The following is a 27269-nucleotide window of genomic DNA, read 5'->3' as shown; positions in this document are numbered from 1 at the left end:
TGTGTTTAATAATGTTCACGAATGTGCTAGCCATTTAGAATGTGTTTGTCAAGGCCACAGTCTGGCTGCCAGAAAATGACAGAGTGCAATTTCATAAGATTGAACAAAACTCCACCTTAGTCTTTGCCTGTAAAAAAACAGTCCACGGGGATAACTGGTTATTGAGATGCTGGAGGGTGCCCTGGACAGTTGAAAGAGGCTAGAAAGAAGTTTGGGACTGACGTTGATCAAAGATATTTGAGTAATTTCTTTTCCTATCTTTCCACATGAGGAAACAGCATGAACAGCAAGAGATATATACTAGCAATCTTGAGATCAGGAATGGCGAATCAGCCCCTTACCTTCACTCTGCAATTCAGTTAGATCATGGCTGATCCAACTCCAACAGGAAGTCAAGAATAATCTTTAGGCAGTGTAGAGTTAGAAATTAGCAGATAATTGACCTTGGGCACACAGAGGTAAATTATTCATCCATTTGAGGCCAGATGTTGTATCATTAGCTTTGCAAAATAAAATTTGGAAATTTCTGTGAGCAGAAGTAATGTATTTTGGTGCAGAACACCCTTTTCACAATATGGGCCCCACCTTCCCTCTTGAGTGGATGTAAAAGACCACAAGGCAATATTAGTAAAAGTGTAGGAGAATTCTTCCATTATCTTGGCTAACATTTGCCCCTCAGACAGCAATTATCTGCACATTTATACTTGGAAATGATTGTGAAATCTTGCTGTACACATCTTGACAGCTGCAAGATGACAGTGATTGTGTTCCAGAAACATAATTGGTGGTAAAGTGCTTTCAAGTGCTGTCAGGATATGAAGGGTGCAACATGAAGGCAGGTCGATTTTGTTTACACCTGGATTAAGTACTGACGACCATGTGAAATGCTAATAGTGTGTTCCAGTCTATCTGAACCAGAGCAGGGTTTTTATTCCCCAGTAAACTGGCCAATATTTATTCTACAACCAATATCACCAGCAGATTACCTGGTCATTATCATATTGTTATTATTGGGCCCTTGCTGCATGCTGTTCTGTTTTCCACATTACAACAGTGACTTCACTTCAAAGTACTTAATTGACTGTAAACACTTTGAAATGTATATTTAAATGCATTTTTTTCTTCTTTCCAATGGGTTGTGAACATTAACCTGTCAGATCATTGCAGTCAGATTAAACTATTTATTTACAAGTGCAAGATATACATAATGGGGTATGGAGTCTGTGAGCAGGTTTTACAGAGCTGCAATACTTAGAGAAAACTGGATAACAATTTGCATCGCAATTTTGGATTAAAAAAAAGCTAAACTCAAGAGGTAAAGTGAGGGTGACTTTTCTTGACATCAAGGCAGAATGTAGCATCAAGAAGCCCTAACAAAACTGGCGGCAATGGAAATCAGGGGAGAGCACTCCACTAGTTGGGGTCATATCTAACACAAAGGAAGATGGTTGTGATTGCTGGAGATCGATCATCTCGCTCCACACCATGACTGTGGGAGTTCCTCAGAGTAGTGTCTGAGGACCAACCTCTTCGGCTGGTTCATCAGTCACTTTCTCCCCAGCATAAGGCCGGAAGTGGGCAATTTGCCAATTATTGTACAATGTACAACATCATTCATGACTAATAGCAGCTAGTGTCCAAATGCAGCACAAACTGGACAGCACTTAGGCTTGGGCTGAGAAATGGCAAGTAAAATATGTGCTACACAAGTGCCAGACAATTACTATTTCCACCAAGAAAGAATGCACCCATTGTCCTTTGACATTTAATGGCATTACCATCACTGAATTCCTAGCCATCAACTTCCTGGGTGTTACCATTGAACAGAAATTGAACCAGACCAGCTATATAAATACTGTGACTGCAAGAGTGGATCAGAGCCTAGGAATCCTGTGGCAAATAATTCACCACCTGACTTCTCATAGCTGTCCACCTGTGGTGCCATCTACAAGGCACAAGTCAAAAACATAATCAAATACTCTCCACTTGCCTGGGTGCGTGAAGTTCTAGCAATACACAAGAAGCTTGACACATCTAGGACCAAGCAGCCTGCTTGGTTAGTCCCCCATCCATCACCTTCAGCATCTGCTCCCTCCATTACTGATGGACAATAGCAATTGTGTGTGTGCTATCTACAAAGTATGCAGTAAAAACTCCTTCATCAGCACCTTCCAATTCCTGTGACCTTTATAACTAAAAGGACCAAAGCAGCAGATACAAGGGAGCACCAGCAAATTCTTCTCTACAGCACACATCATCTTGTCTTGGAAATATATCACTGTTCCATCACTGTCTCTGGATCAAAATCCTGTAATTCCCTGCATAACAACATCTTTGGTGTTCCTATACCTCATGGGTTGCAATGGTTTTAGAGGGTAAATAGAGTTTGGCAGTAAATGCTGGCCTAGCCTGTGATGCCCACATCCCAGCTATGAAGTTAAACAACAGTTGACCAGGCAATTCACAAATCATGACAGTGAGCTATGAGCAGGCATGGATGGGGAATGGAGATGGTGGGGAAGAAGTGCCAAAAATATCACCAGTCTTATTGTTCAGTATAAAAAGAAGCTATATCATAAACATTAGGATATTTGTAATCTTTTTGAAGACTGATTTCTGTGTTAAGATCACAGGAGATGTAATAACATGATGGCAGAAATTGCTGGGAATACCGAATGAGTCGGGAAACATCTGTGGAGAGACAGTGAGTGGAATATTTTAGGGGTCTGAGTGGTGCGATCTTCTACACTTTTCATAAGCAGTGTAGCAAGATTCTCCTTGGGCAGTGATGAGTTGCCAGTTGGTGGTGATTAACACTTGTTAAGGGACTTGCTGATGGCCCAATTTGCCACGTTAATATTCCCATTGCAATCTTACCAAACTCACTGAACAAGCTGGACATTGTGAAGGCCTGGCATAAAGGGCAGAGTGAGTGCTTGGCAGGTTGAACTTGCTCCAAATGACCTCCCTGTTTGACACTGGGCACCAATATCTCAGGGCATGCTCTATGGGCACTGGCCGCACTTACCCCACATCCACGAACATTAGTATCCAACATATGTCAGTCTCTAAGAACTCTTGTGGCACATCTCTGATCAACTTATAGGTCACTGCTGCCATTCAGTGCCCAGGCTGTGCCATGTGCTCTCATTGTCACGTATCATAGCAGCGAGGACACTGTGCACTCAGGGACATACACCCAGCTCATGGACTGAACCAAGCTGCATCTCCAGCCTGTTTGCTCGCTGTCAGAGAACTCACTCACTCAGAGTCAACCTGGATTCCCACAGCATTTCTGCCTTGCACTTCCCCACCTTGCACTTGTACTCTGTCAGCCTCATATCTCTTCTGTCTTGCCTTGCTGTTTATCGCAGACACAAAGGCAGAAAGCTTGTCATGGTTGACAGTGAGCCTCAGTCAAGTCAAAGGGGCTGGCCTTCGCTCAGAGGGTCCTGACACAGTAAATCAAGGGCAGCCTCTGATACCAGTCCAGGCCCTGCTCAAGGTGCTCCGAGTCAGAATCTTCTCATAAAGGGTGAGGAGCTGCATATCAGGCAGACCACCACCCATCTTGCCTCTCACTGTCCTGATTTCCTCCTGGGCATTTCTCCAAATGGCTGGGACTGCTGTAACCCTGGACCAGGCTGGCACAGTCAGGTTGTGGACACCACAGCTGATCCTGGGGGAAGAGGGGGTTCCACCTCTGTGCCTGCCCGTACAGGAGAATCTCCAGGTCCCTCTGCAGACCTCCCTCTGTCTGTTATGTCCAGGGCAAATGTTAGGAAATGGGTAGGGCCACTCTAGAATGACAGCGCTTGTCTGGGTGCACAGTGGACATCCTATGCCAGGGATGATGGTCAATTCCAGGATCTCTGGCAAGGTGTTCCGTGAAGGGCACGTGGTAAGATGGGCACGGCGGTGAGAGTTGGGTTAGATTCAGTGAGAAATCATGGTCAGCATTGTAGCATGAATTAACCATAAAATTCAGCCCAGAGTTTCAAGGCATAGTGTTCTAATGAAAGGTCATTGACATGAAATGTTAATTTTCTTTCCTAATATATGCAGCCTGAGCAGTGGGTTTTCTGAGCATTTTCTGGTTTGATTTCTGAGTTCCAGAATCTATTGTGTTTTCTTTTGCACTGGAAGTAAAGAGATGGTGAATTCAGTTGTTATGGTTAGCGGCTTCATTAACATCCAATGATACTACAGGTATGACAATAATCAGTTCCCTGAACTCATTATCCATTTTCCTGTTATATTTGGAAGCTGTCTACTGTTGACTGGTTAGTATTGTGTTGTTAGTATCATCGGAGATAACATTTATTTGCTTTAATGTGCACAGATGTGTGTTATAGTTAGGAAGAGGTACTAGGGTAAATTTCCCCCTTTTTGTCTCACCTTCCAATGAATGCAGTAAGATATATGCTTTTACAAAGGAGTGTCGTGCCTTTAAAGGCTAGATAGACACAAACAAGCTTTCTGATGAGTTTAAATCAGAAGAAAGAATAAATGTTTAATCGTACAACTCCTGAAATATAAATGTAATGAAAACACCCACACTCAATCTCTTTCTGTCTCTCTTTCTCTCTCTCTCTCTCTCTCACACACACACACAAACATACACTGTCTCTCACACTCACTCTCACACACACACTCACTCTCCCCACCCCATACAAACACTCTTTCTCTCACACACATACACATATTCCCACTCTCTCTCACGTACACACACACTCACTCACACTCGCACACACATTCTCTCACACACACACTCTCATAAACACACATACTCTCTCTCTCATACACACACTCACTGTCTCGCACACACATAGGCACACTCTCGCACACACACACTCTCATGTGCTGTCACACTGTCACACTCACACATACACTCACACTTACACACACACTGTCACACACCCACTCTCACAAACTCTCTCACACTCTCTCTCTCACACACACACACATTTCTCTCTCTCTCACACTCACACACACACACCCCCCCCACACACACACAAGAAATTATGAGTTTTACACATGAACGCTTACACTTGGGTCATTAACAGAATAAGAAGAAACAAGTGATGTGTTTAATTCTGTACAGTGGGTAATATTGCAGATCTGATTGAATCCTTCATTTGGTTTTCTGAAGATAAATCAGTGTGGAAATTCTCCACTTTTTTTGCCTGATGTTGTGACCCACTTTCCGGAGGTGAAAACAAATTAGCTTCCCCACCTACACCTTCGGACTGCCTTGGATGACCATATTAGGCAGGGTTCCGTGCTGGAGGATTGACCTGTTGGGTCTCCAGACTGACATATCCCCTGGAATAATAAGTTGTCTTATTGCAAGTCAGTATCACTAATGGAATCAGATGAACTATATCCCTATTAACCACAGAGATAACAAGGTGTAGAGCTGGATGAACACAGCAGGCCAAGCGCATCATAGGAGCAGGAAGGCTGATGTTTCGGGCCTAGACCCTTCATCACCTATGATGCTGCTTGGCCTGCTGTGTTCATCCAGCTCTACACCTTGTTATCTCAGATTTTCCAGCATCTGCAGTTCCTACTATCTCTATTAACCAAGATGTGTTGCTATGTTGATAGAAGTCATTACTGTATCATGGAGGATGAATGGTGCTGCTCACATTGGCTTATGGTAAACTGCTCTCTTCCTAGCTCTCTTTGTTAGGTTTCGATTTCATAGACATTGAGCTTGGGAGAGCCATTGTATTTGAGTTTCTATAGATACCTAGACAATAGGAGTTGTAAATTCGAAAAGAATTCTCAAATTTTGAGGGAAATTTACCTTTTAATGACTTTCCAAAAACATAACTTCATCATTGTCTGAGCAAAAATCAGAAAAGGTGCCTTAGACTCCATTTTGGGCCGAATGAAATTGTTCATATGCCAAGCTGGAATAAAAGGTAAAAATTTCCATCATCTCCATAGATTCATGAACATATCACTGAATCACAGAATATTTACAGTGCAAATGGTGGCATTTCAGCCCATCATGTGAGCTCTGATTCTCTGAATGTTCACTTAACACCTTATTCCCACGTTCTCCCTGTAACTCTGCACATTCTTCCTTTTGAAATAACAACTGAACTTGCCCCCACTGCACCCTCAGGCAATGCATTCAAGGCTTTAACCAATCGCTGTACGAAAATGTTTTTCCTCATGTTGCTTTTTTTTCATGAGTAGGGTAAGTTACTCCCTATCTATTCTGTCCAGCCTTTTCATGATTTTGAATCTCTCTATCAAATCTCTTCTCAGCCTCTTTCTCTTCACGATAAACAGTCCTAAATTCTCCCCTTTGGAATGCAAGCATCAGATTTACAACATAGACCTTCGCTTCCCTCACCTCCCCCCAGCATGTTAACCTGCAGCTCTGGAATGAAAACAGAATTTATGCAGCACAGGCAAATGTTAAATTATGGAATGAAAACCTAGCCAAGAAGTCGAAGACTTTGCAAAGATTTCATGAACAAACACACAGCGAGTATTACTCACCAAGAAGAGAAATATTTACATCTCTGTCTTTTTTCTCACATATCAACTAAAACCTGTGATCTATCATTTTGGAAAGAGCCTGGCCTGGCACCAGTGCACAAGTCTATCTCAAACTTTCAGCCATTGTTTAATCACTCTCCATACACAACGGGCAACTTGATTAATACCTAATTAATACAACCTGCAATCTGGCCCATTTCCCTTACATTGCGCAATTGACTGCAGTCTGATACCTGCCACTACATCTTTGGGCCCGTCTTGCTCACTTTTTGTGGGAAGACTCTGTTGGACAGACACTGGAAAGATCATAAATGCTAATGTTCTAATATTCCCATTAATGATGTCAAAGGTGGGAAAACTCTGCACTACCTGCCACTGGCCAGTACATCTAATGGTCAACACTAGCATTGAAGATCAACCGTGGGACAGCAACAATTTCACAGACATCTTCTATTCCAAGGTTCAGAATACAGGAGACAATCATAATAGAAGAAAGAAAACCTTGCAGCTATACAGTGCCTTTCACAACCTCACAATGCTCTAAACTTCATGTCAGTCAATGAAGTATTTCCGAAATGTAACTGCTGTTGCAAGGTATGAGAGCATCAGCACTGAATTTGGCACAAGAGTATGCCATTTGGCCCCTCAAGCTTGTTACAACACTTCATAATATCATGACTATGTTCCTAATCATCCCCGATAATGATTGACTACCTTTTTAGTCAAGAATCTATTTACCTCTGCTTTAAAAATACATAGAGATCCCACCTGCACTACTGTTTGGGAAAGACAGTTCGAAAGGCTCAGGATCTCTGAATGAAAATAATCCTCATCTTAGTGTTAAATGGGAGACCCCTAGTGTTCAAACAGTGTCCCCTTGTTCTGGGGTCTCTCACAAGGTGAAATTCCTCCAGCCAAAGTTCACATTTTCCTGTATTATATTCCATCGGCAAAATTCTTTCCCACTTGTTTAACCTTTCTATAGCTCTTTGCAGACTTTTAAAATTTCTTTACAGTATGCATTCCTACCTATCTTTGCATTATCAGCAAAAGTAGCAACTATACACTTGGTCCTTTTATCCAATCGTTAATATAATTTATAAATGGTTGAGGCCCCACTGTATGGCACACAACTCATCACATCCTGCCAGTCCAAAAATGGCCTATTTATGCCCACCCTCTGCTCCTAATAGTTAACTAATCCTCTATCAATAATAATTTAGTACACCCCTTAGCCATGAACTGTTACGTTGTGCAGTAATCTTTCATGTGGCACTTTGTCAAATGCCTTTTGGATCTGTAAGTACAGTACATCCACAGGTTTCCCTTTATCTATATGCTTGTTACTTCAGCTAAGAACACCAATAAATTAGTCCAATATGATTTCCCTTTCACAAAACTATGTTGACGCTGCCTGACTGCATTAAAATTTTCTCTGTTCCCTGCTATAACTTCTTTAATGATAGATTGTAGCTTTTGTTAAAAATTCAATCACACGATGCGGGTAATATTGGCTAGGCTAGCATTTCTTGCCCATCCCTAATCGCTCAAAGGGGCAGTTAAGCATCAAATACGTTGCCACATGTAGGCCAGACTGGGTGAGGATGGCACATAACCTTCACTAAAAGACATTAACAAACCAGATGGGGTTTTCCGACAATCAGCACTGGTTTCATGGTCATCCTTAGACTCTTAATTCCAGATTTTTTATTGAATTCAAACTCCACCATCTGCTTTGTCAGGATTCAAAGAACATTATCTGGTTCTCTCGATTAATAGTCTCGTGACAACACCACTAGGCCGTCATCTCCCTATGACAGATTTTAGGCTAACTGTAGTTTGCTGTTTTCTCTCTCCCTCCTTAAGTAGTGGAGTTACGTTCACTACTTTACAATCTGATGGGACTTTTCCATAATTTAATGAGTTTTGTAAAATTAAAGCCAACACATTCACCATCTCAGCAGCCACCTTAAAATTTACTTCTCTCTGTCTCCATTCTCTGGTGATTGTGATTGTTTTAAGTTTCTAGTTTCTTTTCACCATCTGGTTCAGTTATTTTATTTCTGGGATGTTATTTTTATTCTCCTTCCTGAAGGTACACAAAATAGCTTTTCAATTTATCCACCATTTCCCTATTTTCCATTATTAAATCCCCAGATTCTAGAGCACCAGTCATCATTTCACTTACTCTTATCCTTTTTCAATACTTACAGAAACTTTAATATTGCTATCTAGCTTTCTTTTGTCTCTAATTTCCCTTTCCTATCTTTTAGTCATTCTTTGTTGTTTTCTTATATTCTAGCAAGTCTTCTGACCTATCATCCATTTTCTACCATGTATTTTCTTTCAGTTTGGCACATGTCTTTAACTATCTTAGTTAGTCTTGGATGCTGTGTTTTTCCTTTCGAATCTTTCTCACTAGAATGTAACTAGAATGTTCTGAATTATCTTTAAATGTCTGCCACGTATCTCTTTCGACCTATCCCTTAATCTAGTTTCCCAGTTTGCTTTAGCAGCTCTGCCTTCATGCCCTCATAATTGCCCTCATTTGAATTTAACTCGTTGGTGGTCTCCCGCAAACTGAGAGAAAAATTCAGTCATATTATGATCACCACTACCTAGGGATGCCTTTACTATGAGGTCATTAATTAATTGTGTTTCCTTGGACATTAGTACAGCCCGCTGTCTGGTTGGCTGAAGAACATGCTAAGAAACTGTCCCAAACAAACTATATGAACTAATCATCCAGTTACTCTTGCCATTCTGATTCATCCAATCTATACATAGATTAAAATTACCGACAAATATCTTTGTATCTTTCTCGCAAGTCCCCTTTCTCCCTCACATGTCGACGTAGTTTCCCTTAATGTGTATCTATGCTATTTGCTTTAACTGCTCCCTGCAAAAGCAAGCTTCACATCCTAATCACCCTCTGCGTAAAGCGTTTCTCCTAGCTTTCATAATTGTTTAGTGACTATTATCTATTTATAGTCCCTAGTTGTGGCCTTACCTCAAGAAAAAACATCTACATGTCTGCCCCATCAAATCTTATAACCTTAAAGCCCACAGTCCTGGTGCCTTCACTATTCGATAGTTCCAGACAATGTTTCCAGCTCATCTATTTCAGGTGTTGGTTGAATGTGCGTGTTGCTAAGAGTTAGAGCAATCTCCCTTGCTCATCCTTACATCCAACTGTCAACAGATGAGGCTCAAGTTTATCATCTCTGCTGTACCTCTGACAGTGCAGCATTCCCTCAGCAATGTGCAGTGAAAGGTTGCTGTCAACCTCAATGATATACTTGGCTCTCTAGAGTGGAAGCCTGTTTATTCAGACATGAGACTGCTACCAACTGAGCCAAGGTTCACAATTATCCTTCAAACTCTTTCCATACTGGGCAGGTTTTTGGGTTAAGTTAGTCATCAAAATGAATACATCCAACCACTCTAAAAATAGCTCAGCTGTCTATGGTTTCTTTGATAGCAATATGGATGTGGGAACATTCCACTGCACCAGATGTTGTAAATTGGAACAAAAAACATTTTCATCGCTTGCATTCAAACTGATTGTTGAAAGTCATTTATCATGTGATTCCTCAGTAGGCTTCTTATATTTATTAGATATCAAGAAAAGCCGTTCAGAAATGAGTGGAATCAATGACATTCTTTCATTTGTTTCCCCATTTCCAAAGCCCACACTCACCACCACCCCCCTGCCCCATCCCCCCCCGCTCAACCCCCAATTTGTTTGCAATTCCCCATCCCTGACAATTACTTCCGCCACTTCTCCCACTGACCTCAGGGGTTCTACTTCTTTGAAAAAGCCACTTCCTCCTCCCCTTGCAACATGCACATATACTTTGCAAACCCAAAGCCAAAGCCATTCTCTCTCTGTCAAATTTTGCTTATCCGTACCTCTTTTCATAGCTATTGCTGTCAGCTTCTCTTCTAAAGACATAACAGAAACTTATCCTTCCATTTTATTAAATAATCACTCTGTCATTTTATCATCAAGGTCCCTGAACACATCACCACCACTGAACCTATTGCCTCCCCTAGCAGTGCATTATTTTTGGGTTACCTCCTGTCTGTTTCCTGACATGCCCACAGCCTGAAGCCTGGACAAGATAACTTATGACAGTCAGTGTGTTTACAATGCCACCATGGTTCATTTCACCACCTCCATCCCTAATCCATCCCTACAGTTCACCATTCCATTTCCTCTGATTTACAATCCACCTTTAAAGTGCTACTTTCTCCTGGGCCTATGCCATTGAGATAGATGATCAGCCATGGTTTAGAGTGGCAGAGCATGCTCAGGGGGCTGAATGGCCTACTGTTGCTCCTGTGTTCCTCGCAGGCCATGTCTCTCGCTCTGAATCACATTCCTGTGGTCCACCATCGCAATCTAGCCCTCCCTTTATTAGGCCCCACCTCTCTCCAACTCTCTCCAAAGTCACTTTGCCTTGCCACCTCATAATACTGCAGATCTGGATTAAAAACAGAAATTGCTGGTCAGCAGGTCAGACAGCATCTGTGTGCTCCTTCCTTCCCTACCATGTTATTCTTGCATTTTCTGATTTTATTTGCTTTGCCATTTCCCTTGAAAAGCCTCTTAGAATCCTCTAAGTTTGATTGCTCTTGTAATCTTATCTTGGCCCCACCTGTGTCCTTTCCCAACTCTTAATGCTTAATCCTTAATGCTCTTCTGAGCCTGTTCTAAAGTAGCTCTCTGACATGAGTTCTGTGTCAGGTGCACTCTGTAAATGTTTGCGTTCTGTTCTAATGCTGCAGGAGGATCTGCATTAAGAGGATCTAAGTCAACCAGAGGCTGTTTTTTTTGGATAACTCAGCATCTTGCTAAACAGACAGCGGTGTTGTCTCTTTTGCCGACAACTGTTTTCCTGATGGAGTTTGCTCATGTTCAAGGTCATTAGATAACCATACTTGGGACATTGATTTGAAAGCATTTTCCTGAAAGTTGCTTTTTTGCCATGAAAGAACAAAATAAATACAGATCTGAACAGCACTCTACCCACTCTCCTGCCACGCATCCAAATGACTCATCCCATTCAATCAGAAAGAAACACTCTGAGCAGCTCTGAATAGAACACGGAGTAGTTAAATGGTGAATGCATTATTTTCAAGGGCATTAATGTTATTTTGTTTTAAGAAGGCTTAGCTAAATTTCCTGCTTCTGGGTTTGTTTTCCATTGTAAATGAATCACATAGCTTTAACTCAGGAGCACCTGACAAATCCGAGAAAAGCTTGGCTTTGTGTGCTAATTAAATCAGCTGTTCTCCATCCAGAAAGCTGTGTAAACTTGGGGAGATTTTAACTCCTAGGAGCATGTGTGCTGTGGCTAGTGGGTTGTAAACATTCTTAAAACCTTTAAACCAGACCGTAACCTGATTGCTTACAATTCTAAACAGAGATGGGTTTGCTGAGCCACTCTCAACAATGGGTTAGAATCATAGAGATTTAACAGCGCAGATAAAGCCCTTCAGCCCATCATGTCTACACTAGGTATCAAACATCCATCCACTCTCATCCTATTTTCCGGCAATTGACCCATAGCATTGTATGCTATGGCATTTCAAGTGCTCATCTAAATAGACTTAGATTTTATTGTCATGAGTACTCCAATACAGGAGTACAGTGAAAAGTGTACAAAGTTGCCATTTTCCGCTGCCATTTTGGTATACAAAAGATTAAAAACAGAAATGAAAGAAACAGACAAAAGAAAAGGAAACGCCTAGTTGATTCCCCTGCCTCCTCCATGAATCATCACTGCCAGAAAAACAAAGACACAAAGTCCTGTCCCTCAATCTGCGAACACTCACCTGCCCCGCGTCCCCGCACGCCGCCACAGCTGGAGCGTCACCACCTCGGCCATCAGGTACCCAGGCCCAACCATGGCCTGGAGCCACCACTGGAACTGTGTCGCCATTCTTCAGTGCCATCTTGCCTCTACTGAGGTCATCGCTGCCATGAGTCCACTGAATCTGCTGGCTCCCGAACTGGGTTCAATCTCAATGCTGGGCTAACCATGCCGAAGCAGCCAGTGCCTTGTTCTGACTTACATCGCTGCCATTGCTGCCTCCTGGGACCACCATAATAAAAGTATTGATGGTTCCTGCCTTTACCAGCCTTTCAGGCAGTGAGCTCCACATATCCACCACAATCTGGTTGAAAAATATTTTCTTCGAATTCACTGTAGGCTTCCTGCTCCTTACCTTAAAGATGACCCACCTGGTTATTGACCTCTTGTACTGAGGGGAAAAGTTCCTCCCTATCGACCCTTTCTATGCTCCTCCAACGCTAGTACACCTCAGTCAGATTCCCTCCTCAGCCTTGCCTGGTCTAAGGAAGACAATTCCAGCCTATCTGGTCTCTCTTCAAGGTATTGGTCAGGCAGCATCAGAGGAGCAGGAAAGTCGAAGTTTCGGGTCGAGACCTTTCTTCAGATAGGAAGGGTCCTGACCCAAAACCTCAGCTTTCCTGCTCCTCTGATGCTGCCTGGCCTGCTGTGTTCCTCCAGCTCCACACTGTGTTATCTCTGACTTCAGCATCTGCAGTTCTTGCTATCTCTCTCTCCAAGGTGTTGGTTGGTGAATGTTTTTAAAGGGATCTGTGTTTCTCCATTTTAGCAGGGTTTTAGTCTTTAACCTGACGAGTCCAGGTTTCCCAAGGTTTCATGTGGCCCAGCAGGTAAAAAGAGATAAATAGGACCAAATCAATGAGATAAATGCATTTACAGCATGGCCTGTGGGCTAGGAGGAGCAGGAGTACTTCATTAACCCGACCCCATACTGACCATTCAATCAACCAATGCCTCCCATCCACATTAATCTCTGACCCACTCAGTCCCCAGTTTTCCATGCCCTTTACCATCATTCTTCATCCATTCTGCTGAATAGGCTGGGGCTTTTTTCCCCTGGAGCGTTGGAGGGTGAGGGGAGACCTTATAGAGTTTTATAAAATCATGAGGGGAATGGATATGGTGAATAGCCAAGGTTTTTTCCCCGGGGTAGAGGAGTCCAAAACTAGAGGGCATAGGCTTAAGGCAAGAGGGGAAATATTTAAAAAAGACCTGAGGGGCAATGTTTTCACACAAACAATAGTGGCAGTCTGGAACGAGCTGCCAGAGGAAGTGGTGGAGGCGGGTACAATTACAGCATTTAATAGGCATCTGGATGGGTATATGAATAGGAAAGGTTTAGAGGGATATGGGCCAAATGCTGGCAAATGGGATTAGGTCCGATTGGGATGTCTGGTTGGCATGGATGAGTTGAAATGAAGCGTCAGTTTCCATGCTGTATGATTCTATGACTCTATGACGCTATGACTCTAAGCAGTACTTGACTAGTCATAATTTGCTCTTAGACACTCAGCGTCAGGGTTCTGCCAGGGCCACTTGGTACCTGACCTCATTACAGCCTTGATCCAAATATAAACAAAAGAAATAAACATCAGGGGTGATGTGAGAAAAACAGCCCCTGATATCAAGGCAGTATTTCACTGAGTGTGAAAAGGAGGAGTCTGAACAAAACTGGATTCAGTAAGTATCAGAAGACATCCCCCTGTTTGGAGTCACATCTAGTACAAAGTTGTGGTTGTTAGAGGTTAGTCATTTGGCCTCCAGGACATCTCTGCAGCAGGTTCTCAGGGTAGTGTCCTCGGCCCAACCATCTTCAGCTGCTTCATCAATGACCTACCCTCCATCATAAGGTCAGATGTAGGGATGTTCACCGATGAGTGCACAATGTTCAGCATCGTTTGTAACTCCTTGGATACTGAAGCAGTCCATGTTCAAATGCAGCAAAACCTGGACAATATCCAGGTTCGGGCCAACAGGGAGCAATTAACATTCACACCACACAAATGCCAGGCAATGACCATCTCCAATAAGAAAGAATCTAACCATCATCCCTTTACATTCAAAAACATTGCTATCACTGAATCCCTCACTACCAACATCCTGTGGGTTACCAGTAACCAGGAGTCAAAGTGGGTTAGCCGTATAAGTGGCTATAAGAGCAGGTCAAAGTCTAAGAATTCAATGCAATAAACTCACCTCTTAACTCCTCAAATCCTCCCCACTATGTACAAGACACAAGTCAGGAGTGATGGACTCCTACACCGCACCCCCCTCACCCCACCCAACCCACCCCCAGCCCTGTCTGGATGTGAGTAGCTCCAACAACACTCCAGAAGCTCAACACCCTCCAGGACAAAGCAGCCTCTTTGATTAGCACCCCATATGGCAGCTTAAACATTTCCTTTCTCCACCTCGAGCAAGTAACCTTTCAAATCTCACACCATCTTGACTTGGAACTATACCATCATTCCTTCACTGTCACTTGGTTAAATTCCTGGAATTCCTTTCCTAGCAGCAATCAGGGTATAACTACAGCTTGAGATTCAACACTGTCTTTTCAACAACAATTGTTGATGGACAATAAATTTCCACATGATCAAATTTAAAAGAACACATTCTGCCTCCTCTCTGTTTATGAGAAGGGAATTCCACTCCTCCAACACATTCACCTTTCCTAAACAGCGAGCCTTTGCTTTCTCTGCAATTCCTCACCTCCCCTTTTGTCCCTCCATTACCACCACTCATCCTGAGCCTTGTGCAATGTGATGCATCTGTTCATATAGGCATCCTCACCAAATATTCTGCACTCATCAAGTAAACATGTTTCTGTCATTCACTCATAGGTTTGTTCTTTCACCCCTTGCAAGGGTAGTAAATCATAGAATCCCTGTAATATGGAGGTAGGTCATTCAGCCCATCAAGTCTACACCAACCCTCCAAAGGGTATCCCACCCAGACCCACTCCCCTACCCTAACCCTGTAACTCCAATGGCTAATCCACCTAGCCTGTATATCCCTGGACACTGTGGGTAATTTAGCATGGCCAATCCAGCTAACTTGCATATCTTTGGACTGTGGGAGGAAACCCACGCTGACACAGGGAGAATGTGCGAACTCCACATGGACATTCGCCCGCAGCTGAAATTGAACCCAGGTCCCTAGCACTGAGAGGCAGCAGTGCTTGCACCGTGCCTCACAATACATAACACTAATACATAATACATAATACTAGAGATGGATTGCCATGCACCAGCACAGATAGTCACATTATGTAGGGTCTAGTTGAAAACTTAGTGCACTTAATGATTCACACATGGCAACTCGAGCTGATACAAAGGCAGGGAAAGCCATAGAGAGTTTCCATGGAGGGTACAATCCTTTCCCAGCTCTGCTAAGCTGATGACAGAAACTGATCATTGAGGGTGTTGTAAAAGAGATGGAGAATGTTAGAGGGGCTTTATCAACTTAACCAGGTAACCAGGCACGACACACACACACCGCATAGCAGAGAAAGGCTGGAGGAGTCTATTTCCAACAAGAGGGGGTAAAGATAGTAAGCCTTGAAGAGTATGGACACGTCCCTAGAAACTGAAGCACAAGTTAACATTAATGAATAAAAATAATGGAGTCTATAACCATAATGTGCAAGAGACATCTGCTGTCATAAATATAATGGCAGATACTTTATTTGTGGCATTGCAACATGTCATTGATCTTCACCAAGCTGCCCTCCTGCATCACAGTAAGAGGTTTGTTTTGCCCCTCTGGGTAGGTGGTGGAAACATTTCCAGGCTCGCTAACCATATCGTGGACACTACCTCCATGATCAACAACTCTTGCAGTGGGAACCTGGAGCTTCTGGCCCAGAGGTAGGGGCACTACTCACTCTCCAACTACTGTGACTTTACAGCAGGAGCAATGCGGCACTGGCCTAGAAGAAGGATACTGGCAGAATAGGGCAATGGAGTTAGGAGCTCCATTCCAATCACTCCCACATTGCACCCACTGCAAACATCGGAAAATGCTTATGTGAACTGACACATATATCAGAGTGAAGTCTTTGTGGGCTTCTTAATCTTTAAGAGCAGTCTCAGAATGAGTATAGGAGCTTCCAAAGTTTTGTCGCTAATGGATAAGATCAGCCTGTTCCTTTTCACAAATACAATCTTGAAAGATACAAACACTTCTTACATCCTCATTCATTATGCAAATCTGTTCAAGAGAATAGAGCAGTCCTTTCATTTCAAAGGCATAATGCTACTAATTAAGCCAACCTCCACCTCTGCTGAAGTCACAGGGGATGCTGCATTAGAAGTGGTGGAAAGCTATTGTCATTCACCAAGGGTATGCATGTGGGTGTTTAACAGAATTTTAAGTTGTTAAGTCTCCTTTTTTTTGTAATGGCATATAAAGTGTAATTATTTACAGCACTTTGCAGTCGTTCCCATTATTGAATCACGCGTGTTAACTCATGATGAATATCAAAGTTGGTTTGAATAATCAGTAGATTATGCCATTGTTCAAGTCAAAGATTTCTGTGAGGTTTGTATCTCTTGGTCAATGTGGGGAACTGCTGGCAGCTGGACAGGTCTGATTTGTTCAATTGGTACTGAACATCCAGCTACCACAAAGACACCATAAGAAGCAAAAGTTCATGAGGGAGAAGATCAGTGTCTCGACCCTACAGGAGCCTGACCAAAAAGGGGAATTTCAAAAGGAATTTCAGGAAATCCTCACAAACGCAACCCAATTTCGGAATAAAATGCGACTGGTTCTTTCGGTTTGAGCATCGTTTTCACCAGCATTAGTTCAATGCAGAAATATATGACCTCCTGCCACAAAAACAAGTGGCCTACATTGCCTGGCAGAGCAACCCAAAGTTGCAAGTCAAGATGACAGCATTCCAACGGTTCAATTCTGATGGCCAAAGACTAATTCAGAAAATAAAAGACATGTGGTAGGAAGAATTGCATGATCAGCCATGATCATATTGGGTGGTGAAGCAGGCTCGATGGGCCAAATGGCCTCCTTGCGTCCCCACATCTTATGGTCTTAAATTTCATGCTGTGGAAGCTATTGAGGTATCTCCCTGTCATCCATTGCAGCAAAAATCCAGAAGTGCACTCTCCTAAATTGCCTATGCCCTATGGCTGAGAAATTCGTCCCAGATACATTGTACCTTTAGACCTTCCAGAGGAACTTCTGACATGGTCTTTGTCACCAGACAAATCCAAGCAAAGTGTCAAGAACAACATCAGAAACCCTTAATTTCGTTCATCAACCTGACAAAAGCAATTGGTTTAGTAAACTAAAGGGCTCTGTGGGCTGTTTCCCAGAGATTGGGTTGTCTAAGAGGCCTCATCACAATCTTGCAACCACCTCATAATGATATGACTGCAGCTACCTTGAGTGGAAATTGCAGGGACACTGGCCATAACTTTTAGTCTTCCTTAGGCTGAGGAAAGATGCCAAAAAGGCTGGAGAATTGCAAACGTTGTATCCTTGTTTAAAAAAAAGGTTGTAAGGATAAGTTCAAGAATGACATTTAACATCAGTGGTGAGGATGCTCCTCAAAGAAACAATTATTTGAGATAGAATTAGCAGTCACATGGAAAAAGGTCAGTTTTAGAAGAATGTGCCAACATGGAGTTTGGAGGGGAAATTTTGTTTAACTAACTTGCTGGAGTTTCTGAAGAGATAACAGAAAGGGTTGATGAGAGTAATGCCATTAATATGGTATACATGAACTGCCAGAAGGCATTCAATCTAGTGCCACAAAACAGACTTGTGAGAAATGTTGTAGTTTGTAGTTATAAACATTATAGTTTATGAATAAAAGGAACAATAGCAAAATGAGCTGAGTGATAGGAAACAGAGAGTAATGGTCAATGAATATTTTTTGGGCTGAGGAATGTTTGTGGCGAAGTTCCGCAGGGGTCACTGCTGGGACACTTGCTTCTCAAGATATATATTAATAATCTAGATCTTGATGTGCAGGGGGCAGTTTGAAAGTTGTAGATGATACAAAACTCTGATAGATGATTTCAAAACCATAAGGAGTCGGGATAGAGTAAATAGGAAGAAACTGTTCCCACTTACAAAAGGATCAAGAACGAGATGACACAGATTTAAAGTGGTTTTGTAGAAGAAGCAAATGTGATGTGAGAAGAAGACTTTTTCCACACAGCAAGTGGCTCAGGTCACAAATGCAATGCCTGGAAGTGTGGTGGAAGCAGCTTAATTGAGACATTCAAGAGGGCATTGTTATTTATTTGAATAGAAGCATGGCACACGGATATAAGGAAAAGACTGTAGAATCAGGTATGATGCTCATTTGGAGAACTAGTGCAGACACAAGGGGCCAAGTAGCCTCCTGCACTATAATAGTTCTGTGATTCAGTGGGCGATCTGATGTCCTGACTGGTGACAAGCAAAAAGTGTGATATTGCCCTTACTGTTTACAATCTGCCTGAGAGTGGTTATTCACTGCAAGGATCCATTGCCCATTGGTGTGAGAACTAAATACTACTTAAATGGAAAACTCTTTAACCTCAGTCACCTCAGTGCCAGAACTAAATGACCACTATATGCAGATGTCATTGCCCACTCTGCATCATATCCACTCTCAATCTCTTCCATTCTGTACACTAGAGACTCAGCCTGTCTTCAGATGTCAACCCTTGTCTAGTCAAGTATTCCACCCTCTGTACATATTGAAGGAGAAACTCTGGTATATGTTGAGCACTTACCACACCTTGATTCCCATCACTCTCAAAAGGCCACCATTGATGGGAGCACTTAGCACACCTTGGTTCCATTTCTCAAAAGGCCACTATTGTTGAGGGAGGTGCAGCACCAGATCAACTCTGTTTTCTACAAATGATCGTAATTGGCTGCTTGATCTCAGTAAAGACCTCAGCAAGTTAACAAAAGCCTAATGCACCACACCCCTGTAGTGTAGTGAGACCTGGACTATAGATCAGTGACAGAGAAGAGAGTTAGTGAAATTCCACCAGTGCTACCTCTGCTATATTTTCCAGATTCAATGGAGGACAGTCAAACTAATGTCAGTTTTCTTCGTAATGCCAGCTTCACAGGCAAAATTCCTGAAATAAATTGACCATGGATACAGTGTCTGGATGGTTAAAACGTATGTCCCATGCTAGCTCTTGTTTTGCCTCTGAAAGAAATTACAGGGACCTTCCAATTGACCTCACAAATTTTAGAACCCATTTACCAAATAGAAAGAAAAAGCCTTACACATATCCTTTGCAATGTGCATGTAACATTAACTGATCAATGCTTTTCCAGTCTTATTACATCATAACTTCCCCAGAATAGAATCCCAGTGAACATTAATAATAGTTAAACAATTTGAAAGCAGAACTAAATGCTTCCATATTTTCAAATATGGTAAAATACTCTCTTGGTTTCTGAAAGGTCACAGACTCTGTCTGTTCCTGTTAGCTCATGCTGGCTTCGTTGTGTAATTATTATTCCAAAGCAGATCTGTATGTAACCTCACAAGAAAATAAATCTAATGAATGATTGAGGAATGTTTGATTTAGAAAATATAGGAACAGGCTAACTCCATACAAAATGATCTCAGGGAGAGAAGATGCCCTCCTATTGATTGATTGTTCTGTGACATTGGCAGTAAAGGAACTGCCAGTCCCACTCGGTTGAAGCTGTGAGTGAATGAATTGAATAATTTAGTTTTACTATCACAACTACTCAACATGAGTACAGTGAAATGTTTACAAGTCGCCACTTACGGCGCTGTCTGAGTACAAAGGTACCTAGGTACAGATTCTTGAGTACAAATACTTAAAGAAGAAAAAATAAAGAAATAAAATTTCCAGCATTACAGACCTTCAAAAGTATGGTAATAAATTAAAGAAATAAAGAAACAAAAAGTTCAGAATAACATTCCTTCCACAATAATTCAATAAAAAATATTTTAAAAAGGAGAAATTAGTCTGTTTCATGGCTCTAGGCAGACAATGAGGAGTGGAAGGGTCAATACCAAAACCTCAAGTACAATAACCCTTGTCAAATGCTAATAATTCTGTTAGTTGCTCTGGAAGTGCAATTAACTTGGTTTAGAGTTTATTTATCTACATAATCAGAAACTTTGCATATGATCAGAAGTGCAGAAATAATAGAATGGGAGGAGTTTAGAGTGGTGAATATTTTCAAACTGTGAATGGGAAGAGCAGAGTTGCCCTTTCAGAAGTACAGTACAGGTACAATAGGCAGAATGGCCTGCATTTATAAAATGCTGTGATCTATGTCAGAACAACATGATTGATCATGTCCTGGAAAAGCAAATCAGCTTTAACTCAAGTTTTATTGTTTGGAGGTGGGTTTCAAATTCTCTGTTTGAAATTTGGAGATGGTATATCCTTGGGGCTTTTATAAATGTTGTAGATCCATTTATTTAGTCCTGCCCTACTGATTGTTATCTGACATCTGTGCATCTCTCACAAAGAATAAAAAAGAAAATGTTGTATTGTGAATATCAGCAGTTGAACAGTACCATGTACCAAGCTGTAGAAAAACTGGACAAGGTATTTGGATAGGAACTAATTCTATGTTGAGCACCTGAGACACAGCACATGAGCTGACAGACTCTGTCTGCAAAGTAATTAAGGGCATCTGTTGATGCCTGATAAATCTCCAGTTTCGTGAGATACTGTACAAAAAATGGATCACATAGACACAACACACAGCAGAATAGGTCAGGCATGTCTGCTTTCCCCAACATCATTCAAACAAATTTAATTATATGTTTTGTTAAACATGAACCTGTTATAAACCACAAACTAGCCCTACATTTGCCATCATGAACCTATCTGAAGATAGGAGTATCCCGCATACGTTTACCTGGAGAGAGATTTACACGGTTACCCACACAGTGTGGAAATTAATCTGTATCAATACTGTGAATAGGTGATTTGGTCAATTTTATTCTACTGACTGAGTGACTTGTTCAGAATTAATTGATAAATACAGTAACTGGATAACTAGGTGACCTGGTAGTTATTGTAGATGTTTTTAATCAACCTGATCAGATAGATATGACATACCTTTTGGAGCAGATGGGACCTGCTGGTTCTCAGGTAAGGATACTCCCACTTCACCACAAGAGCCCTCCAGTAGGTACTGTAGATATTTTCTAATCAACCTTTTGTTAACCTATGCATGATATATATATAACTTGGTGCATGGTACTATTGATATTCACAATAAAACATTTATATTTTTATTCCTTGTGAGAGATGCACAGAAATATCTTTAGATAATACTCAGGCAGGGTAGGACTAAATAAATGGATCTACAACATTTATAAAATGCTCTGGAGCAGGTGGGACTTATTATATTTGGTCTGAAAGGTTAAGTGATTAATTTTAATAAGAACCATCCATTGTGCTGAAGTCACAGGGATTTGGTCAGGGTAAAGAAGAAATATGTAGGAGACAGATTTGGGCTGGAGTGCCCCTAATAGTCTTCGTTATAATGTGGCAGATATGCATGTAAGTTGTAAGTAGTGGCTGTAATGCAATAAACTTTGTCTTGTTTGTTCAACAAGATTCTCTGGTTAGACTAGTAAGGTAGACATCCTAATCCACACTCTATCACTTTGGACTTGAAGGTACCCATACACAATGGATGTTACAAAGGAACAATGGCAAAGCAGAGTGAGTTGAAGTCAAATCAGACAAAAAAGGAGAAATATAGCAGGGGAAAGAAAAATTGGGAAAGAGAGAGATAGGGAATAAAAGGATATAACGAAAAAATTTGCAAAATTTGACAGTTCTAAAATCTCCAAAGTGGTTCACTAACTGAATTAGTGGGATGCCAGTTTAGATTGTTCACTTTCTGCACCAGAGTGGTTGCCTGGAAATCATTAACAATACTCACACCATCCTTACTTGGAGTTATGTTGCCATTCTCTAACTCACCTGTTACTGGCTCTATATCCTGCATACTCTTCCTAAAAGCACTGTGGGTGTACCATACCATGTGAACTACAGTGGTTCACATTCTCAAGGGTAGTTTAGGGATGGGCAATAAATGCTGGCCTAACTGGCAATGCCCACATCCTGTGAACAAATAAATTTTCCAAAATGTACTTGTACTACTTGTTGCTCAGCTTATCTTTATGTGAGAAGTTTAATGGGCGATTAATTTGCAACTTTGACAAATTCTTAAAAATAACACGGTGAGCTTCAGTTTGTGCAATGCAAGTAATGAGGGGTGCAACTTGATCCACTTTTGGAGACTAGTGACTCACAAGAATCTCATAATCACTTCTTTGTCAGCTAGTCTGTACTTTAACAACTGTATACCTTATACACACATTATTTTTCCAGATAATTGCAACTGCTGAGACATACTGAAATCGCTGTTCCAAATTCATGGCAGTCAGTTTTACAAATAGCTGTTTAAAAGCCTCAAACCCTGCAACTTTTCTATTTAAGCTGCAGCTCGGACTAAAGCAACCAAGTCTCCAATGCTTTATAAGCTGCCGGTGAGGAGAAACCTTTACAAGAGATAGTTGACAGGCCAACTTTGTTAAGTTACAGTGTGAACTCGTGAATCTCTAAAAATTGGATGCAAAGGTAAGTAGAGGCTCAGGAGTGATCCATGTGACTGCCGCAATTTCACTCATTCGATTAAACGGGGAAAATTAGCCCACCTCTGCCTAGTTTGGAGCAGACGCTGGTTATGACTCAGGTTGTGAAAGGTCTCCTGTTTCAAGTCATTCAGAAATGTCTCCCTGTGGAAATTCTGTGACTGTTACCATGTCAAATTAAATGGAGCTATTTTTAAATTGGGAGGAGGTGGAATAGTCAGAGAGGCTGCATTACTCACCTTTCTCTTTTCCTGGTCAGTCCTGTCTCTGATCAATGCCCTTTCTCTCCTCCATGCCACTATCGCAAAGGGCATCTTCCATAGAAGGGCACATTAGAAAGCAGAGTGAGAATAATACACACTCGGGTCTTTGTTCATCTCAGTGCATTGTGAAGAATCCTAATCTTGTCATCTGGTTGTCTTGTTAACGCAAATCCCCAGTCATCCCACCCTCACAGCCAATTATGTGTTTTGATATGCAACCCAGTAGGTATTTCAATTTGTGTCTTGTACAAAAGAGCTGATTTCTTGATGATAATGTTGCAATTGGTGATATTTGATTTTGATTTGACTTATTATTGTCACATGTACCAAGAAAAGTATCAGTTTGCGTGCTATCCAGGCAAATCATACCTTACATTAGTACATCAGGGTAATAGAACAGAATGCAGACTATAATGTTACAGTTACAGAGAACATGCGGAGGAGGATCAACTGTAATATATGTGAAGCCCGTTCAAAAGTCTGATAACAGAGGGGAAGAAGCTGTTCTTGAATCTGTTGGTACATGTTTTCAAACTTTTATATCTTCTCCCCAAGGGCCATTTCAGAGTTACTTCAGGTTTTCAGACACTTCCTTCACTTCCATTTATTTTGCATCAGTCCTTGTTATAAAATAAACATGTGACCTTTCTCCAAACTCACAGCAATGCCACAGACTTCACTGCAGTTTGTCTGAAGAGCACTTTGGGGAGGCCGTGTGGTGTGAAAGGTGCTATATAAATGCAAAGTGTTTCTTTTCCTTTTCAGAGACCTGGCTCGAAAAGATCTAAATGGAGCATCAGATCCCTTTGTCAGAGTGCAATACAATGGGAAAACCCAAGAAAGCTCTGTGAGTCCAATCTCTCCCTTCTGTGCTAATTCAGAACTGACTAATACCCGTCAAAAGGTGCTAGTAATTCGCATTTCAATTTCCTGGTTTCATCATTGAGTGAGGTGTGGGGAATTGTTCTGACTCTAATCTAATCATGTTATTTAACCAGCAGACAATTTAAACATAATATGCAAAAGGGGCCTTCGCCACCATTCAATAAAATCATGTTGGGGGACTCTCTTGTGGTGCAGTAGTAGTGTCCCTACCCCTGGACTGGGAGGCCTGGATTCAAGTCCCACCCACTGTGGAGGTGTGTAATAACATCTCTGAACAGTTTGATTAGAAAAATAGGTTAATTGTTTTTTCAAAAAATGTTTCCGTTGTTTTAAAGAAGATTAAAATTGTGCAGATCTAATTATTCAACATTCCCAACTATCCATGATAATCTTCCATCCCTGGTTTATCAAATCTGTCTACGTCTACCATAAAAGTATTCAAAGACTTTGCTTCCACCCACTTTTGAGGAACAGAATTTCAACGGCTCACAGTCCCCTGTGTGCAAAAAAAACATCTCTGTGCGACCTCTTATTTTGTGACAATGATCCCTAGTCATTCTTGCACAAGACGAAGCAATCTTTGCTCATCCACCCTGTCAAGACCATTCGGGATCTTATAAGTGCCACACAACAGACTTGTGAGATAAGTTATAAGTTTTGGAACAAATGAGACAGTTTCAATTGGAAATACAGAATTGGCCAAAGGATAGAAGATGGGGAGTAATAGTTAATGGACATTTTTCAAGGGTAAGAAAGGTTTGTGTGGCATCCCCCATCAAGGTCTTGGAGTGCAGGGACAATTTCCCAGATGGTGAATGATACAAAACCTGGAAGCATTGTAAACTGTGAGGAATGCAGTGTAAAACTACAAAAAAAAGTAACAGGTTGGTGCAGTGGGTAGGTAGGTGGCAGATGAAGTTCAAAATGGAGAAAAGAAATGGGGATATAGGATAAAATAAAGGATTGAAAGAATGCAAAAGGACCTGGGTGTATATGTGTGTAAGTCATTAAAGGTACCAGTGCAGTTGGAGTGAGAAGTCAATAAAATAAGTATCCTCATCTTTACTCATAGGGGAATAAAGTACAAGATTAAAGAATGTGGTGATGAACCTATATAAGACACAAGTTATACCTCGGCTGGAGTATTATGTACCATTCTGAGGAGTACACTTTAGGAAGGATGTGAATACATTGGAGAGCATGCAGAACAGCTTTATAAGATTGATTCTACGGTAGATTGGAGAAGTTTAGACTGTTTTCCTTGGAGAGAAGAAGGCTGAGAGGAGATCTGTTGGTATTTTCAAAGTCTGAAGTCACACGACACCAGGTTATAGTCCAACAGGTTTATTTGAAATCACTAGCATTTAGAGTGCTGCTCCTTCATCAGGTGAAGTCTTCATTGGTCCTTACACCTACATTGGTACTGACTGCCACACTCCAAACAATGTAAGTTTCAGAAAATCTATCATTGATTCCTAGATTATGAGTCCTCTTCCCATGACAGGTAATTGGGGGATTTACAAGTGGCCAGAGTCAGAAGAACATAACTCGGAAAAGCTAGTTCTCAGAACGCTGCAGGGTTGGAGAGGGTTACAGAGGTGGGGCAGAGCAGGGCCCCGAAGGGGTTTAAACACAAGGATAATGTTCTATATACAAGGCATTGATTGAAGCATTAATAAATTTACAGAAATTGGCCTCTTCTGTCCAAATTATGGTCTTTTTTTTATCATTTTGGAACCACATTAATTGATTCAGCCTGAGCCATGACTCATATGATTCAGAGATTTATAATAGTTATTAAAATTGGAGCTTCTTCTTTAAAACTTGCTTTATTAGTTAGATAAAATAACTCTCAGGAGAAGTCCACACTGTACTTATCCCTGTGAAATAATGTGCACAGTTCCAGGGGTAAACTCAATTGACACCATCAGTAGGAGAGCAAAACAGTGTACAATTCAGTCATAAAGAAACATGGATAATTAAAGGGGAACGTCACAAGGGACGGTCAAAAATTTACAAAATTTATGAAGTTGCATGCCGTACATCTCCACCTATGAGCAGTCTCTGACAAGATGGGTACATCAAAATGAGGCAGGAATGCGGACAATCTCCTGGAAGTCTCCTCACGTGATCTCCCACCTCCGATCACTGAACCTGTCCCAGTCACACACCTTGTCTTGCAGTTTTAGAGCTGACAAACAAATGTGTTCAAAGAAAAAGTGAGAAAATAAATTTCTTTCAATGCCTCAATGATGGTTACTTCTGGAGATTGCTCACTATAGTGTGAATGAGATGACTCTTTCATTCCACCCGATCCTGGAGGCTTGTCAGCCTTGGAATTGGGAAATCTGATCTCTGTTGGATTTTTCAACCACTGCTTTATCAGTGTACCCAAACAGGGAGCTGAGAAGTTAAATACAAGCCTCATGACTTATACCCTTAACAAACCAAATTTGTTATAAGATGAGGCCATTTTGATGGCACCATTGGCCCATCCTTGCTATTAACTATGGTAGTGCAAATCATAATGCCATTGTTAATCATTCTGTGGCATTGTATGTTTTTTCCTCCCATTTTAACCTTTATATTTTAGAGTGAATATGTAATGAACTGCGCTACCAGAGAGAGATGAAATACTGTACTGAAGAAGGGTCCCGACTTTCCTGCTCCTCTGATGCTGCCTGGCCTGCTGTGTTCCTCCAGCTCCACACTGTGTTATCGCAGTTTGGGCTTTCCTCCTTTATTGCGATTTATCAGACTCTTTGTAGAACATAAATTAAACTGCTATAAATACAGTAGTTCCATTTCCCACATCAGCCCTCCTAGTAAGACCATTAATTCACTACAATGTCTACTGAATTGAATAGTTTCTTACCATGGGGTAGTATTGACTGCTAGCCAGCCTGGAGATCTCCAAATTCAGTTCCACTGGCAGACAAGGTAGATTTTCATTTGATCAGTTTGACTTGATTGAAATCTGATTTTTTTTAATGCACCTGAATGAACAGCATTTCTAGTGTGTTTAACACTAGAAGAATTTTGGAAAGCTCCATTATGGTGTAAAGTCTCAAGAAAGTTGGGTAC

The 27269-nt window shown here is 41.4% G+C and overlaps 1 protein-coding gene across 2 annotated transcripts in view; it reads left to right on the top strand.

Moving 5' to 3' along the window:
* rasa4 (RAS p21 protein activator 4) overlaps positions 1-27269 on the top strand; it is a 217015-nt gene that overhangs the window by 113013 nt on the left and 76733 nt on the right. For both annotated transcript variants that reach the window (XM_048612760.1, XM_048612761.1), the window contains one exon: positions 24066-24147. In XM_048612760.1, the coding sequence (XP_048468717.1) occupies positions 24066-24147 (82 nt within the window). The remainder of the gene's footprint in view (positions 1-24065; positions 24148-27269) is intronic.

Source organism: Rhincodon typus, chromosome 26, assembly GCF_021869965.1.
Source record: "Rhincodon typus isolate 14 chromosome 26, sRhiTyp1.1, whole genome shotgun sequence".
NCBI lineage: Eukaryota > Metazoa > Chordata > Chondrichthyes > Orectolobiformes > Rhincodontidae > Rhincodon > Rhincodon typus.
This window is presented reverse-complemented; position numbering and strand designations above follow the sequence as displayed.